Raw genomic sequence first — 17,861 nt, forward strand, 5'->3', positions numbered from 1 at the left:
TTGCAAGAATGATAGGATTGAAAGGGCACTGACTATCACTCAACACCAAATCGATTTCTGTTCCCTCCAAATGAACACTCACTTCGTACACACTCTCAACTCCCACTCTCCACCATTAACCACACATAGAGTCATGGAGGTGTACAGCACGGAAACTGACCTTTCAGTCCAACCCGTCCATGCCGACCAGATATCCCAACCCAATCTAGTCCCACCTGCCAGCACCCGGCCCATATCCCTCCAAACACTTCCTATTCATATACCCATCCAGATGCCTCTTAAATGTTGCAATTGTACCAGCCTCCACCACTTCCTCTGGCAGCTCATTCCATACACGTACCGCCCTCTGTGTGAAAAGGTTGCCCCTTAGGTCTCTTTTATATCTTTCCCCTCTCACCCTAAACCTATGCCCTCTAGTTTTGGACTCCCCGACCCCAGGGAAAAGACCTTGTCTATTTACCCTATCCATGCCCCTCATAATTTTGTAAACCTCTATAAGGTCACCCCTCAGCCTCTGACGCTCCAAGGAAAACAGCCCCAGCCTGTTCAGCCTCTCCCTATAGCTCAAATCCTCCATCCCTGGCAACATCCTTGTAAATCTTTTCTGAACCTTTTCAAGTTTCACAACATCTTTCCGATAGGAAGGAGACCAGAATTGCACACAATATTCCAACAGTGGCCTAACCAATGTCCTGTACAGCCGCAACATGACCTCCCAACTCCTGTACTCAATACTCTGACCAATAAAGGAAAGCATACCAAACACCACCTTCACTATCCTATCTACTTGCGACTCCACTTTCAAGGAGCTATGAACCTGCACTCCAAGGTCTCTTTGTTCAGCAACACTCCCCAGGACCTTACTATTAAGTGTATAAATCCTGCTAAGATTTGCTTTCCCAAAATGCAGCACCTCGCATTTATCTGAATTAAACTCCATCTGCCACTTCTCAGCCCATTGGCCCATCTGGTCCAGATCCTGTTGTAATCTGAGGAAACCCTCTTCGCTGTCCACTACACCTCCAATTTTGGTGTCATCTGGAAACTTACTAACTGTACCTCTTATGCTCACATCCAGATCATTTATGTAAATGACAAAAAGTAGTGGACCCAGCACCAATCCTTGTGGCACTCCACTGGTCACAGGCCTCCAGTCTGAAAAACAACCCTCCACCACCACCCTCTGTCTTCTACCTTTGAGCCAGTTCTGTATCCAAGTGGCTAGTTCTCCCTGTATTCTGTGAGATCTAACCTTGCTAACCAGTGTCCCACAGGGAACCTTGTCGAACGCCTTACTGAAGTTCATATAGATCACATCTACCGCTCTGCCCTCATCAATCCTCTTTGTTACTTCTTCAAAAAACTCAATCAAGTTTGTGAGACATGATTTCCCACGCACAAAGCCATGTTGACTATCCCGAATCAGTCCTTGCCTTTCCAATAACATGTACACCCTGTCCCTCAGGATTCCCTCCAACAACTTGCCTACCACTGATGTCAGGCTCACTGGTCTATAGTTCCCTGGCTTGTCTTTACCGCCCTTCCTAAACAGTGGCACCACGTTAGCCAACCTCCAGTCTCCGGCACCTCACCTGTGACTATCGATGATACAAATATCTCAGCAAGAGGCCCAGCAATCACTTCTCTAGCTTCCCACAGAGTTCTCGGGTACACCTGATCAGGTCCTGGGGATTTATTCACCTTTACCCGTTTCAAGACATCCAGCACTTCCTCCTCTGTAATATGGACATTTTGCAAGATGTCACCATCTATTTCCCTACAGTCTATATCTTCCATATCCTTTTCCACAGTAAATACTGATGCAAAATACTCGTTTAGTATCTCTCCCATCTCTTGGGCTGATCTTTGAGGGGCCCTATTCTCTCCCTAGTTACCCTTTTGTCCTTAATGTATTTGTAAAAACCCTTTGAATTCTCCTTGATTCTATTTGCCAAAACTATGTCATGTCCCCGTTTTGCCCTCCTGATTTCCCTCTTAAGTATACTCCTACTGCCTTTATACTCTTCTAAGGATTCACTCGATCTCTCCTGTCTATACCTGACATATGCTTCCTTCTTTTTCTTAACAAGACCCTCAATTTCTTGAGTCATCCAGCATTCCCTATACCTACCAGCCTTCCCTTTCACCCTGACAGGAATATACTTTCTCTGGATTCTCGTTATCTCATTTCTGAAGGCTTCCCATTTTCCAGCCGTCCCTTTACCTGTGAACATCTGCCCCCAATCAGCTTTTGAAAGTTCTTGCCTAATACCATCAAAATTGGCCTTTCTCCAATTTAGAACTTCAACTTTTAGATCCGGTCTATCCTTTTCCATCACTATTTTAAAACAAATAGAATTATAGTCGCTGGCCCCAAAGTGCTCCCCCACTGACACCTCAGTCACCTGCCCTGCCTGATTTCCCAAGAGTCGGTCAAGTTTTGCACCTTCTCTAGTAGGTACATCCACATACTGAATCAGAAAATTTTCTTGTACACACTTAAGAAATTCCTCTCCATCTAAACCTTAACACTATGGCAGTCCCAGTCGATGTTTGGAAAGTTAAAATCCCCTACCATAACGACCCTATTATTCTTACAGATAGCTGAGATCTCCTTACAAGTTTGTTTCTCAATTTCCCTCTGACTATTGGGGGGTCTATAATACAATCCTAATAATGTGATCATCCCTTTCTTATTTCTCAGTTCCACTCAAATAACTTCCATAGATGTATTTTCGGGAAATATCCTCCCTCAGTACAGCTGTAATGCTATCCCTTATCAAAAAAGCCACTCCCCCTCCTCTCTTGCCTCCCTTTCTATCCTTCCTGTAGGATTTGTATCCTGAAACATTAAGCTGCCAGTCCTGCCCATCCCTGAGCCATGTTTCTGTAATTGCTGTGATATCCCAGTCCCATGTTCCTAACCATGCCCTGAGTTCATCTGCCTTCCCTGTTAGGCCCCTTGCATTGAAATAAATGCAGTTTAATTTATTAGTCCTACCTTGTCCCTGCCTGCCCTGACTGTTTGACTCTCTCCTGTTCTCAGCTGTACCCATCTCAGATCGATCTCTTTCCTCAGTTTCTCCCTGGGTCCCACCCCCCACCTTACTAGTCTAAATCCTCCTGAGCAGCTCGAGCAAATCTCCCTGCCAGTATATTAGTCCCCTTCCAATTTAGGTGCAATCTATCCTTCCAATGATCCAAAAATGTGAATCCTTCTCCCATACACCAGCTCCTCAGCCATGTATTCATCTGCTCTATCCTCCTATTCCTGCCCTCACTAGCTCGTAGCACTGGGAGTAATCCAGATATTACTACCCTTGAGGATCTCCTTTTTAAATTCCTGCCTAACTCTCTATAATCCCCTTTCAGAGTCTCAACCTTTTCCCTTCCAGTGTCGTTGGTTCCAATGTGGACAATGACCTCCTGCTGGCCCCTCTTCCCCGTGAGAACATTCTGCACCCTCTAGAAGACATCCTTGATCCTGGCACCAGGGAAGCAACACACCAGTCTGCTTTTTCTCTGCTGGCCACAGAAACATCAGTCTGTAGCTCGGACGAGAGAGTCCCCAACAAAATTCATCTCTTGGAAGCCGACGTACCCATCGTTGGACATGCTCTCATTGACATCAGCAGTCAGTTCGGACCCATTGCAGCAGCCCTGTACTCAAAATATCCTGACCCCTCTAACCCAGTGTAAACCCACACTCTCCTCCTCTAACCCAGTGTAAACCCACACTCTCCCCCCCCAACCCAGTGTAAACCCACACTCCCCCCCCAACCCAGTGTAAACCCACACTCTCCCGCCCCAACCCAGTGTAAACCCACACTCTCCCCCCCAACCCAGTGTAAACCCACACTCCCGCCCCAACCCAGTGTAAACCCACACTCCCCCCAACCCAGTGTAAACCCACACTCTCCCCCCTCTAACCCAGTGTAAACCCACACTCTCCTCCTCTAACCCAGTGTAAACCCACACTCTCCTCCTCTAACCCAGTGTAAACCCACACTCTCCTCCTCTAACCCAGTGTAAACCCACACTCCCCCCAACCCAGTGTAAACCCACACTCTCCTCCTCTACCCCAGTGTAAACCCACACTCTCCTCCTCTAACCCAGTGTAAACCCACACTCTCCCCCCCCAACCCAGTGTAAACCCACACTCCCCCCAACCCAGTGTAAACCCACACTCTCCTCCTCTACCCCAGTGTAAACCCACACTCTCCTCCTCTAACCCAGTGTAAACCCACACTCCCCCCTCTAACCCAGTGTAAACCCACACTCTCCCCCCTCTAACCCAGTGTAAACCCACACTCTCCCCCCCCAACCCAGTGTAAACCCACACTCCCCCCAACCCAGTGTAAACCCACACTCCCCCCTCTAACCCAGTGTAAACCCACACTCCCCCCAACCCAGTGTAAACCCACACTCCCCCCAACCCAGTGTAAACCCACACTCCCCCCCAACTCAGTGTAAACCCACACACTCCCCCCTTTAACCCAGTGTAAACCCACACTCCCCCCTTTAACCCAGTGTAAACCCACACTCCCCCCCAACCCAGTGTAAACCCACACTCCCCCCCAACTCAGTGTAAACCCACACACTCCCCCCTTTAACCCAGTGTAAACCCACACTCTCCCCCCTCTAACCCAGTGTAAACCCACACTCCCCCCAACCCAGTGTAAACCCACACTCCCCCCAACCCAGTGTAAACCCACACTCACCCCCCTCTAACCCAGTGTAAACCCACACTCCCCCCAACCCAGTGTAAACCCACACTCCCCCCCAACCCAGTGTAAACCCACACTCCCCCCTCTAACCCAGTGTAAACCCACACTCCCCCCCAACCCAGTGTAAACCCACACTCCCCCCCAACTCAGTGTAAACCCACACACTCCCCCCTTTAACCCAGTGTAAACCCACACTCCCCCCCCAACCCAGTGTAAACCCACACTCCCCCCCAACCCAGTGTAAACCCACACTCCCCCCCAACCTAGTGTAAACCCACACTCTCCCCCCTCTAACCCAGTGTAAACCCACACTCTCCCCCCTACCCCAGTGTAAACCCACACTCTCCCCCCCAACCCAGTGTAAACCCATACTCCCCCCCCAACCCAGTGTAAACCCACACTCCCCCCCAACCCAGTGTAAACCCACACTCTCCCCCCTACCCCAGTGTAAACCCACACTCTCCCCCCCAACCCAGTGTAAACCCATACTCCCCCCCCAACCCAGTGTAAACCCACACTCCCCCCCAACCCAGTGTAAACCCACACTCCCCCCCAACCCAGTGTAAACCAACACTCCCCCCCAACCCAGTGTAAACCAACACTCCCCCCCAACCCAGTGTAAACCCACACTCCCCCCCAACCCAGTGTAAACCCACACTCCCCCCAACCCAGAGTAAACCCACACTCCCCCCCCTAACCCAGTGTAAACCCACACTCTCGTCCCCTCTAACCCAGTGTAAACCCACACCCCACCCCCTCTAACCCAGTGTAAGCCCACATTCCCCCCCCTCTAACCCAGGGGAAACCCACACTCTCCCCCCTTCTAACCCAGTGTAAACCCTCACTCTCCCCCCCTCTAACCCAGTGCAAACCCATACTCCCCCCCCAACCCAGTGTAAACCCACACTCTCCCCCCCCAACCCAGTGTAAACCCACACACCCCCCCTCTAACCCAGTGTAAGCCCACATTCCCCCCCCCTCTAACCCAGGGGAAACCCACACTCTCCCCCCTTCTAACCCAGTGTAAACCCTCACTCTCCCCCTCTAACCCAGTGCAAACCCATACTCCCCCCCCAACCCAGTGCAAACCCACACTCCCCCCCAACCCAGTGTAAACCCACACTCTCCCCCCTCTAACCCAGTGCAAACCCTTGCCCCCCCCAACCCAGTGTAAACCCACACTCTCCCCCCTCTAACCCAGTGCAAACCCATACTCCCCCCCCCAACCCAGTGTAAACCCACACTCTCCCCCCTTCTAACCCAGTGTAAACCCACACTCCTCCCCAACCCAGTGTAAACCCACACTTCCCCCCCAACCCAGTGTAAACCCACACTCCCCCCCTCTAACCCAGTGTAAACCCACACTCCCCCCCTCTAACCCAGTGTAAACCCACACTCTCCCGCCTAACCCAGTGTAAACCCACACTCTCCCCCCTCTAACCCAGTGTAAACCCACACTCTCCCCCCTAACCCAGTGTAAACCCACACTCTCCCCCCCAACCCAGTGTAAACCCACACTTCCTCCCCAACCCAGTGTAAACCCACACTCCCCCCTCTAACCCAGTGTAAACCCACACACTCCCCCCTCTAACCCAGTGTAAACCCACACTCCCCCCCCAACCCAGTGTAAACCCACACTCTCCCCCCTCTAACCCAGTGTAAACCCACAACTCCCCCCCAAACCAGTGTAAACCACACTCTCCCCCCTCTAACCCAGTGTAAACCCACACTCTCCCCCCTCACCCAGTGTAAACCCACACTCCCCCCCCCAACCCAGTGTAAACCCACACTCTCCCCCCTCACCCAGTGTAAACCCACACTCTCCCCCCCAACCCAGTGTAAACCCACACTCTTCCCCCCTCACCCAGTGTAAACCCACACTCTCCCCCCCAACCCAGTGTAAACCCACACTTCCCCCCCAACCCAGTGTAACCCCACAACTGCCCCCCAAACCAGTGTAAACCACACTCCCCCCCCTCTAACCCAGTGTAAACCCACACTCTCCCCCCTCACCCAGTGTAAACCCACACTCTCCCCCCCCAACCCAGTGTAAACCCTCACTCTCCCCCCCCTCTGACCCAGTGTAAACCCACAACTCCCCCCCAAACCAGTGTAAACCACACTCTCCCCCCTCTAACCCAGTGTAAACCCACACTCTCCCCCCTCTAACCCGTGTAAACCCACACTCTCCCCCTCTAACCCAGTGTAAACCCACAACTCCCCCCCAAACCAGTGTAAACCACACTCCCCCCCCAACCCAGTGTAAACCCACACTCTCCCCCCTCTAACCCAGTGTAAACCCACAACTCCCCCCCAAACCAGTGTAAACCACACTCTCCCCCCTCTAACCCAGTGTAAACCCACGCTCCCCCCCTCACCCAGTGTAAACCCACACTCTCCCCCCTCTAACCCAGTGTAAACCCACACTCACCCCCCCTCTAACCCAGTGTAAACCCACACTCCCCCCCTCTAACCCAGTGTAAACCCACACTCCCCCCCCAACCCAGTGTAAACCCACACTCTCCCCCCTCACCCAGTGTAAACCCACACTCTCCCCCCTCTAACCCAGTGTAAACCCACAACTCCCCCCCAAACCAGTGTAAACCACACTCTCCCCCCTCTAACCCAGTGTAAACCCACACTCTCCCCCCTCTAACCCAGTGTAAACCCACTCTCCCCCCTCTAACCCAGTGTAAACCCACACTCTCCCCCCTCTAACCCAGTGTAAACCCACTCTCCCCCCTCTAACCTAGTGTAAACCCACACACTCCCCCCTCTAACCCAGAGTAAACCCACACTCCCCCCCCCAACCCAGTGTAAACCTACACTCCCCCCCTCTAACCCAGTGTAAACCCACACTCCCCCCCAACCCAGTGTAAACCCACACTCTCCCCCCCCTAACCCAGTGTAAACCCACACTCTCCCCCCCCAACCCAGTGTAAACCCACACTTTGCCCCCTCTAACCCAGTGTAAACCCACACTCCCCCCCCAACCCAGTGTAAACCACACTCTCCCCCCTCTAACCCAGTGTAAACCCACTCTCCCCCCTCTAACCCAGTGTAAACCCACACTCTGCCCCCTCTAACCCAGAGTAACCCCACACTCCCCCCCCCCCCCCAACCCAGTGTAAACCCACACACTCCCCGCTGTGTCATCCCGGGTGGTCTAGCATCAATTAGCAGCGGATGTGCTTGCTGGCGAGCTTTGGCAGATATGATAGGCCTCATCCATTAAGTCCCAGCTGACCCGAAACTGCCAGCCCATCGTACCCACTATATATCTCCACATTCTTGTTGTTCATCCATATAACTGTTTTCTGACTGTTGCTAATGCTAAAATATCTGTCTCTTTTGCAATTAGTGAGCCCAGTTTCCCAAAACTTGGGCAGATGTTACTGGATTATGATCATCCCTTGAAGAAGCTAACTGAAGAGTTCACACCTCACTGGAGGGTAAGCCTATGCCCTGTCCAAACCATCTTCGGGAAATACCCAGTTGTGGACTTACCACTTGGTAACTTCCAAGGATTCTTCCCCCAAGATATCAGGGGAGTTGGCTGGTCCAGTACAAAACTGTCAATGTAACAGCTTTATTTAGCAAGGGAAGGAAGTTTCAAAAAAAGGCCACTTAGCTTCATGCCTGTCCCTGGGAAAATGTTAGGATCTATTGTAAAGGATGTGCAGTAATAGCAGAGCATTTTGCAATACGTAAGCAGGGTCAGCAGGGTTCCAGGAAGGGGAAATGATGTCTGACAAACTTACTGGAATTCTTTGAGGAGGTAACAAGCCGGAGAGATAAAGGGGGAGTGGTGAGTGTAATATATTGGATGTTCAGAAGCTTGTTTGATAAGGTGCTGCACATTAGGTTACTGAATAAGATAACAGCCCATGGTTTTGGGGGCAGTATATGAGCATGGTTTGAGGATTGGTGAACTGAGAAAAGACAGAGAGTAGAGATAAGGGGGCCATTTTCAGGATGGCCACCCATCACTCGTGGAGTACCACGGGGGTCATTGCTGGAGCCACAATTATTGCCAATATACATTACTGGATGAGGAAAGTGCATGTACTGTACCCATGTTTGTGAATAACACAGAAATAGGTGGGAAGGCAAGGGGTGAGGATGACACACTGAGTCTGCAGAGGGATCCAGACAGGTTAGGCCAGTGGGCAAAAACTTGGCACATGGAATACAATATGGGGAAAACTGAGGTTATTCACTTTGGCAGGAAGAGTAGAGGAGCTGAATATTATTTAAAGGGAGAAAGACTGCAGAAAGCTACAGAGCAGAGGGATTTGGGAATCCTCATCCATGAATCACAAAAAGCTAGCATCCAAGTCCAGCGGGGAATAGGGAAGGCCAAGGGAATGTTGGTCTTTATTCCAAAGGGAATGGAGTATAAAAATAGGGAGGATTTGCTAAACCTATACAAGGCACCGATCAGACCACAGCAGGAATACTGTGAACAGGTTTGGATCCCTTTCCCTGAGGAAAGACAGACTGACATTGGAGGCAGCCCAGAGAAGGTCCACTCGGCTGATCCCGGGTATGGAGGGACTGTCCCATGAGGAGAGGTTGAGGAGGTTGGGCCTGGACTCATTGGGGTTTAGAAGAATGAGAGGGGGTGAGGCAGCAGACTCAATGGGCTGAATTCTGGATCAGTGGTGCTGGAAGAGCACAGCAGTTCAGGCAGCATCCAAGGAGCTTCGAAATCAACGTTTCGGGCAAAAGCCCTTCATCAGGAATAAAGGCAGTGAGCCTGAAGCGTGAAGAGATAAGCTAGAGGAGGGTGGGGGTGGGGAGAAAGTAGCATAGAGTACAATAGGTGAGTGGGGGAGGGGATGAAGGTGATAGGTCAGGGAGGAGAGGGTGGAGTGGACAGGTGGAAAAGGAGATAGGCAGGTTGGACAAGTCCAGACAAGTCATGGGGACAGTGCTGAGCTGGAAGTTTGGAACTAGGGTGAGGTGGGGGAAGGGGAAATGAGGAAACTGTTGAAGTCCACATTGATGCCATGGGGTTGAAGTGTTCCGAGGCGGAAGATGAGGCGTTCTTCCTCCAGGCGTCTGGTGGTGAGGGAGCGGCGGTGAAGGAGGCCCAGGTCCTCCATGTCCTCGGCAGAGTGGGAGGGGGAGTTGAAATGTTGGGCCACGGGGCGGTGTGGTTGATTGGTGCAGGTGTCCCAGAGATGTTCCCTAAAGTGCTCTGCTCGGAGGCGCCCAGTCTCCCCAATGTAGAGGAGACCGCAACGGGAGCAACGGATACAATAAATGATATTAGTGGATGTGCAGGTAAAACTTTGATGGATGTGGAAGGCTCCTTTAGGGCCTTGGATGGAGGTGAGGGAGGAGGTGTGGGCACAGGTTTTACAGTTCCTGCGGTGGCAGGGGAAGGTGCCAGGATGGGAGGGTGGGTTGTAGGGGGGCATGGACCTGACCAGGTAGTCACGGAGGGAACGGTCTTTGCGGAAGGCGGAAAGGGGTGGGGAGGGAAATATATCCCTGGTGGTGGGGTCTGTTTGGAGGTGGCGGAAATGTTGGCAGATGATTGGGTTTATGCGAAGGTTGGTAGGGTGGAAGGTGAGCACCAGGGGCGTTCTGTCCTTGTTGCGGTTGGAGGGGTGGGGTCTGAGGGCGGAGGTGCGGGATGTGGACGAGATGCATTGGAGGGCATCTTTAACCACATGGGAAGGGAAATTGCGGTCTCTAAAGAAGGAGGCCATCTGGTGTGTTCTGTGGTACAGATAGCACAGATCAGGCTCCATGGGTGAAAGTGACTGTATCATTAATTTCACTGATTGGGGGCGCTTCTACAAATTCTGTTCAGTTTCTCCAATGGGAAAGCATGACTAAAAAATGTAAAAATGTGCCTCTTCTCGAAAAATGTTTAAGGTACCAAGAAACCTGACTATACAGGCCAATAAAATGATCAGATGGTGGAGGGCTAAGCCTCCTGGTTATAAATGCTGATTGTTGGTGTTGATCACTTTCTCAGCACGATTATAGAATCCCTGCAGTGTGGGAACAGGCCCTTTGGCCTGTCAGGTCCACACCGACCCTCCCAAGAGTAACCTACCCCGACCCTACCATCCTATATTTACCACTGCACCTAACCCACACATCCCTGGACACTATGGGACAATTTAGCACGGCCAATCCACCCTAACCTGCACATCCCTGGGCACTACGGGGACAATTTAGCATGGCCAATCCGCCCTAACCTACACATCCCTGGGCACTATGGGACAATTTAGCATGGCCAATCCGCCCTAACCTACACATCCCTGGGCACTATGGGACAATTTAGCATGGCCAATCCACCCTAACCTGCACATCCCTGGGCACTATGGGACAATTTAGCATGGCCAATCCACCCGAACCTCCACATCCCTGGGCACTATGGGACAATTTAGCATGGCCTATCCACCCTAACCTGCACATCCCTGGGCACTATGGGACAATTTAGCATGGCCAATCCACCCGAACCTCCACATCCCTGGGCACTATGGGACAATTTAGCATGGCCAATCCACCCTAACCTGCACATCCCTGGGCACTATGGGACAATTTAGCATGGCCAATCCACCCTAACCTGCACATCCCTGGGCACTATGGGACAATTTAGCATGGCCAATCCACCCTAACCTGCACATCCCTTGGCACTATGGGACAATTTAGCATGGCCAATCCACCCTAACCTCCACATCCCTGGGCACTATGGGACAATTTAGCATGGCCAATCCACCCTAACCTACACATCCCTGGGCACTATGGGACAATTTAGCACAGCCAATCCACCCTAACCTGCACATCCCTGGGCACTATGGGACAATTTAGCATGGCCAATCCACCCTAACCTCCACATCCCTGGGCACTATGGGACAATTTAGCATGGCCAATCCACCCTAACCTACACATCCCTGGGCACTATGGGACAATTTAGCACAGCCAATCCACCCTAACCTACACATCCCTGGACACTATGGGACAATTTAGCATGGCCAATCCACCCTAACCTGCACATCCCTGGCCACTATGGGACAATTTAGCACGGCCAATCCACCCTAACCTGCACACCCCTGGGCACTATGGGACAATTTAGCACGGCCAATCCACCCTAACCTGCACATCCCTGGGCACTATGGGACAATTTAGCATGGCCAATCCACCCTAACCTGCACATCCCTGGACACTATGGGACAATTTAGCATGGCCAATCCACCCGAACCTACACATCCCTGGGCACTATGGGACAATTTAGCATGGCCAATCCACCCTAACCTGCACATCCCTGGGCACTATGGGACAATTTAGCACGGCCAATCCACCCTAACCTGCACATCCCTGGGCACTATGGGACAATTTAGCACGGCCAATCCACCCTAACCTGCACATCCCTGGGCACTATGGGACAATTTAGCACGGCCAATCCACCCGAACCTACACATCTTTGGATTGTGGGAGGGAACCGGAGCACCCGGAGGAAACCCACATAGACACGGGGAGAATGTGCAAACCCCACACAGTCAGAATTGAACCCCGGTCCCTGGTGCTGTGAGGCAGCAGTGCTAACCACTGAGTCACCGTGCAGTCCTACTTAAGTGCATTAATTTAGCTGCAGCAATGTTGACATCCAGAAATCCAGGCGATGTGGGATCAAATTGGAGCTGCCCTTAATACATGTGTTCAAGTATTTATTGATAGCTTTACACAATACAAGCACGTACGAACGAGTGTGGTGGTGCTGGAAAAGCACAGCCAGTCAGACAGCACCTGAGGAGCAGGAGAGTTCCAGCATAAGCCCTTCATCAAGAATGCGGCTGGGCTGGGGGGGGGGTCGGGGTGCTGAGACATAAATGTGGGGGGGGGGGGGGGCGTGTGGGGGGAAGGTAGCTGAGAGTGGGTAGATGAAGGTGAGGGAGAAGGTGATAGGTTGGCGTCGGGTGGAGCAGATAGATGGAAAGGAAGATGGACAGGTCAGCAGGGCGGTGCCGAACTGGATGGTTGGAACTGGGACAAGGTGGGGGGGGGGGGGGGAAGGGGAAATGAGGAAACTGGCGAAACCTGGGTTGAACCCGCCCCCCACCTTATCCCAGCTCCAACCCTCCAACTCGGCACCGCCCTCTTGACCTGTCCTACCTGTCCATCATCCTTCCCACTTATCGGCTCCGACCTCCCCACCAGGTCAGCAGGTCTGGCAAGCATCTGTGGAGAGAAATCAGTGCTAATGTTTCAGGTCCTTCCTCAGAACTGATGATGCTGAGGAAAATGTCAGTTTATAAGTAGCAGGTAGGTTGGGTGGGATAAGGAGTAAACGTTAGATGGGCATAGAGCCCAAAGAGAGAGAAGAACAGTTGGACAGACAAAGGATTGGATAATGATCTGGCTGGGAGGGTGAATAGCTGTTAATGGGGCCTGTTAGTGGTTAACAATGGGCTGTGTGATAACAAGGCCTGGTGTGTGGGGGTAGGAGTAAGGATGAAGTGCTGTTCTTCCAGCTTGTGCTGAGCTTCCCTGGAGCACTGCAGCAAGCCTGAGACCGAGAGGTTGGCCAGAGAACAAGGTGGGGTGTTAAACTGGCAGGCACCTGCACTTAGGGAGGATATTCCCGGAAATACATCCAGGGAAGTTATTTGGGTGGGACTGAGAAATAAGAAAGGGATGATCACCTTATTGGGATTGTATTATAGACTCCCCAATAGTCAGAGGGAAATTGAGAAACAAATTTGTAAGGAAATTTCAGTTTTTTGTAAGAATAATAGGGTAGTTATGGTCGGGGATTTTAACCTTCCAAACATAGACTGGGACAGCCATAGTGTTAGGAGTATAGATGGAGAGGAATTTCTTAAGTGTGTACAAGACAATTTTCTGATTCAGTATGTGGATGTACCTACTAGAGAAGGTGCAAAACGTGACCTACTCTTGGGAAATAAGGCAGGGCAGGTGACTGAGGTGTCAGTGGGGGAGCACTTAGGGGCCAGCGACCATAATTCTATTCATTTTAAAATAGTAATAGAAAAGGATGGACCAGATCTAAAAGTTGAAGTTCTAAATTGGAGAAAGGCCAATTTTGATGGTATTAGGCAAGAGCTTTCAAAAGCTGATTGGGGGCAGATGTTCGCAGGTAAAGGGACGGCTGGAAAATGGGAAGCCTTCAGAAATAAGATAATGAGAATCCAGAGAAAGTATATTCCTGTCAGGGTGAAAGGAAAGGCTGATAGGTATAGGGAATGCTGGATGACTAAAGAAATTGAGGGTTTGGTTAAGAAAAAGAAGGAAGCATATGTCAGGTATAGACAGGATAGATCGAGTGAATCCTTAGAAGAGTATAAAGGCAGTAGGAGTATACTTAAGAGGGAAATCAGGAGGGCAAAACGGGGACGTGAGATAGCTTTGACAAATAGAGTTAAGGAGAATCCAAAGGGATTTTACAAATATATTAAGGACAAAAGGGTAACTAGGGAGAGAATAGGGTCCCTCAAAGATCAGCAAGGCGGACTTTGTGTGGAGCCGCAAGAGATGAGGGAGATACTAAATTTTGTATCAGTATTTACTGTGAAAAGGATATGGAAGGTATAGACTGTAGGGAAATAGATGGTGACATCTTGCAAAATGTCCAGATTACAGAGGAGGAAATGCTGGATGTCTTGAAACAGGTAAAGGTGGATAAATCCCCAGGACCTGATCAGGTGTACCCTAGAACTCTGTGGGAAGCTAGAGAAGTGATTGCTGGGCCTCTTGCTGAGATATTTGTATCATCGATAGTCACAGGTGAGGTGCCAGAAGACTGGAGGTTGGCTAACGTGGTGCCACTGTTTAAGAAGGGTGGTAGAGACAAGCCAGGGAACTATAGACCGGTGAGCCTGACCTCAGTGGTGGGCAAGTTGTTGGAGGGAATCCTGAGGGACAGGGTGTACATGTATTTGGAAAGTCAAGGATTGATTAGGGTTAGTCAACATGGCTTTGTGCGTGGGAAATCATGTCTCACAAATTTGATTGAGTTTTTTGAGGAAGTAACAAAGAGGACTGATGAGGGCAGAGTGGTTGACGTGATCTATATGGACCTCAGTAAGGCATTCGACAAGGTTCCCCATGGGAGACTGATTAGCAAGGTTAGATCTCATGGAATACAGGGAGAACGAGCCATTTGGATACAGAACTGGCTCAAAGGTAGAAGACAGAGGGTGGTGATGGATGGTTGTTTTTCAGACTGGAGGCCTTTGACCAGTGGAGTGCCATAAGGATCGGTGCTGGGTCCTCTACTTTTTGTCATTTATATAAATGATTTGGATGTGAGCATAAGAGGTACAGTTAGTAAGTTCGCAGATGACACCAAAATTGGAGGTGTAGTGGACAGCGAAGAGGGTCACCTCAGATTACAACAGGATCTGGACCAGATGGGCCAATGGGCTGAGAAGTGGCAGATGGAGTTTAATTCAGATAAATGCGAGGTACTGCATTTTGGGAAAGCAAATCTTAGCAGGACTTATACACTTAATGGTAAGGTCCTGGGGAGTGTTGCTGAACAAAGAGACCTTGGAGTGCAGGTTCATAGCTCCTTGAAAGTGGAGTCGCAGGTAGATAGGATAGTGAAGGAGGCGTTAGGTATGCTTTCCTTTATTGGTCAGAGTATTGAGTACAGGAGTTGGGAGGTCATGTTGCGGCTGTACAGGACATTGGTTAGGCCACTGTTGGAATATTGCGGGCAATTCTGGTCTCCTTCCTATCGGAGGATGTTGTGAAACTTGAAAGGGTTCAGAAAAGATTTACAAGGATGTTGCCAGGGTTGGAGGGTTTGAGCTATAGGGAGAGGCTGAACAGGCTGGGGCTGTTTTCCCTGGAGCGTCGGAGGCTGAGGGGTGACCTTATAAAATCGTGAGGGGCATGGATAGGGTAAATAGACAAAGTATCTTCCCTAGGGGTGGGGGAGTCCAGAACTGGAGGGTATAGGTTTAAGGTGAGAGGGGAAAGATATAAAAGGGATCTAAGGAGCAACATTTGTACACAGAGGGTGGTACGTGTATGGAATGAGCTGCCAGAGGAAGTGGTGGGGGCTGGTACAATTATAGCATTTAAAAGGCATCTGGATGGGTATATGAATAGGAAGGGTTTGGAGGGATATGGGCCGGGTGCTGGCAGGTGGGACTAGATTGGGTTGGGATATCTGGTCAGCATGGACGGGTTGGGCCGAAGGGTCTGTTTCTGTGCTGTACATCTCTATGACTCTAACTGGAAGCTCAGGGTCTCTTTTGCGGACAGAAGGTTGACGTTCGGCGAAGTGATCACCCAGTCCGCGCTTCGTTTCCCCAATGTAGAGGAGAGCACATTGTGAGCAGCGAATGCAGTGGACTGGATTGTGGGAAGTTGCATTTCCGAAAGGATAATCGTGAACTCCCATGGGGTTTAGAACAATCAGTGCTGTCCATTGCGATCGTTACTGAAATGGCTTTATAAATTGGACTCTCTATCGGCTGCATCTTCCTTTATCATCCCCTTATTCTTACATTATTCAAAATGATGCAGTATCATGTTAACAAATGAAATCTTTTCACTGTCCTTTACCTTCTCACTGTAAAATAGAGATGACAACTGGTTGCTCTTTGCCTTTGTAGCTGCTGGCTGATGCCCTCCTCTCATTGCAAGTCCTGTTCCCAAGGAGGAATCTCCCGGCTGAACAGTGGCGAAGTGCCCACATGCTCAGTGTCACCAGTGTGCCAGCCACCATGCTCACTCCGGCCGTTTGCGACACCGTAAGCACAATTGTTTCCTTGTTCTGCCACAATCTCCGGTGGCAATTTTCCCTTCAGTCTCCTAAATCTATCTCAGCATGGTTTAAAGGGAAACCACCAACAAACATTTGTGGGAGCTGACTTTCCTTCTATATAGATGCTGCCTTTCACCCTGGATCTTGTCACCTGTCACCGTGGGCCCTGACACCTGTCACCATGGGCCCTGTCACCTGTCACCGTGGGCCCTGACACCTGTCACCGTGGGCCCTGACACCTGACACTGTGGGCCCTGTCACTGTGGGCCCTGACACCTGTCACTGTGGGCCCTGTCACCATGGGCCCTGTCACCTGTCACCGTGGGCCCTGTCACCTGTCACCATGGGCCCTGTCACCTGTCACTGTGGGCCCTGTCACTGTGGGCCCTGACACCTGTCACCGTGGGCCCTGTCACCTGTCGCTGTGGGCCCTGTCACCTGTCACTGTGGGCCCTGACACCTGTCACTGTGGGCTCTGTCATCTGTCACTGTGGGCCCTGTCACCTGTCACCATGGGCCCTGACACCTGTCACCGTGGGCCCTGACACCTGTCACTGTGGGCTCTGTCATCTGTGACTGTGGGCCCTGTCACTGTGGGCCCTGTCACTGTGGGCCCTGTCTCCTATCACCATGTGCCCTGTCATCTGTCACTGTGGACCCTGACACCTGTTACTGTGGGCCCTGACACCTGTTACTGTGGGCCCTGTCACTGTGGGCCCTGTCACTGTGGGCCCTGTCTCCTATCACCATGTGCCCTGACACCTGTCACTGTGGGCTCTGTCATCTGTGACTGTGGGCCCTGTCACTGTGGGCCCTGTCACTGTGGGCCCTGTCTCCTATCACCATGTGCCCTGTCATCTGTCACTGTGGGCCCTGACACCTGTTACTGTGGGCCCTGACACCTGTTACTGTGGGCCCTGTCACTGTGGGCCCTGTCACCTGTCACCATGGGCCCTGACACCTGCCACTGTGGGCCCTGTCACCATGGGCCCTGTCACCTGTCACCATGGGCCCTGTCACCTGTCACCGTGGGCCCTGTCACCTGTCACCATGGGCCCTGACACCTGTCACTGTGGGCCCTGTCACCGTGTGCCCTGTCACCTGTCACTGTGGACCCTGTCACCTATCACCATGGGCCCTGACACCTGCCACTGTGGGCCCTGTCACTGTGGATCCTGTCACCTGTCACCATGGGCCCTGTCACCTGTCACTGTGGGCCCTGTCACCGTGTGCCCTGTCACCTGTCACTGTGGGCCCTGTCACCTATCACCATGGGCCCTGTCACCTGTCACTGTGGGCCCTGTCACCTGTCACTGTGGGCCCTGTCACCTGTCACCATGGGCCCTGACACCTGTCACTGTGGGCCCTGTCAC

General features: G+C 51.5%; 1 protein-coding gene across 1 annotated transcript in view; it reads left to right on the plus strand.

Moving 5' to 3' along the window:
- Positions 1-17,861, plus strand: part of LOC122546558 (nck-associated protein 1-like) — a 234,902-nt gene that overhangs the window by 22,669 nt on the left and 194,372 nt on the right. Inside the window, exons 6-7 of the mRNA XM_087985609.1 lie at positions 8,089-8,179; positions 16,337-16,474. Of these exons, the coding sequence (XP_087841735.1) occupies positions 8,089-8,179; positions 16,337-16,474 (229 nt within the window). The remainder of the gene's footprint in view (positions 1-8,088; positions 8,180-16,336; positions 16,475-17,861) is intronic.

This window comes from Chiloscyllium plagiosum, unplaced genomic scaffold (genome assembly GCF_037043375.1).
Source record: "Chiloscyllium plagiosum isolate Xiang-an unplaced genomic scaffold, Cpla_swu_hap1 HiC_scaffold_53X, whole genome shotgun sequence".
Taxonomy (NCBI): domain Eukaryota; kingdom Metazoa; phylum Chordata; class Chondrichthyes; order Orectolobiformes; family Hemiscylliidae; genus Chiloscyllium; species Chiloscyllium plagiosum.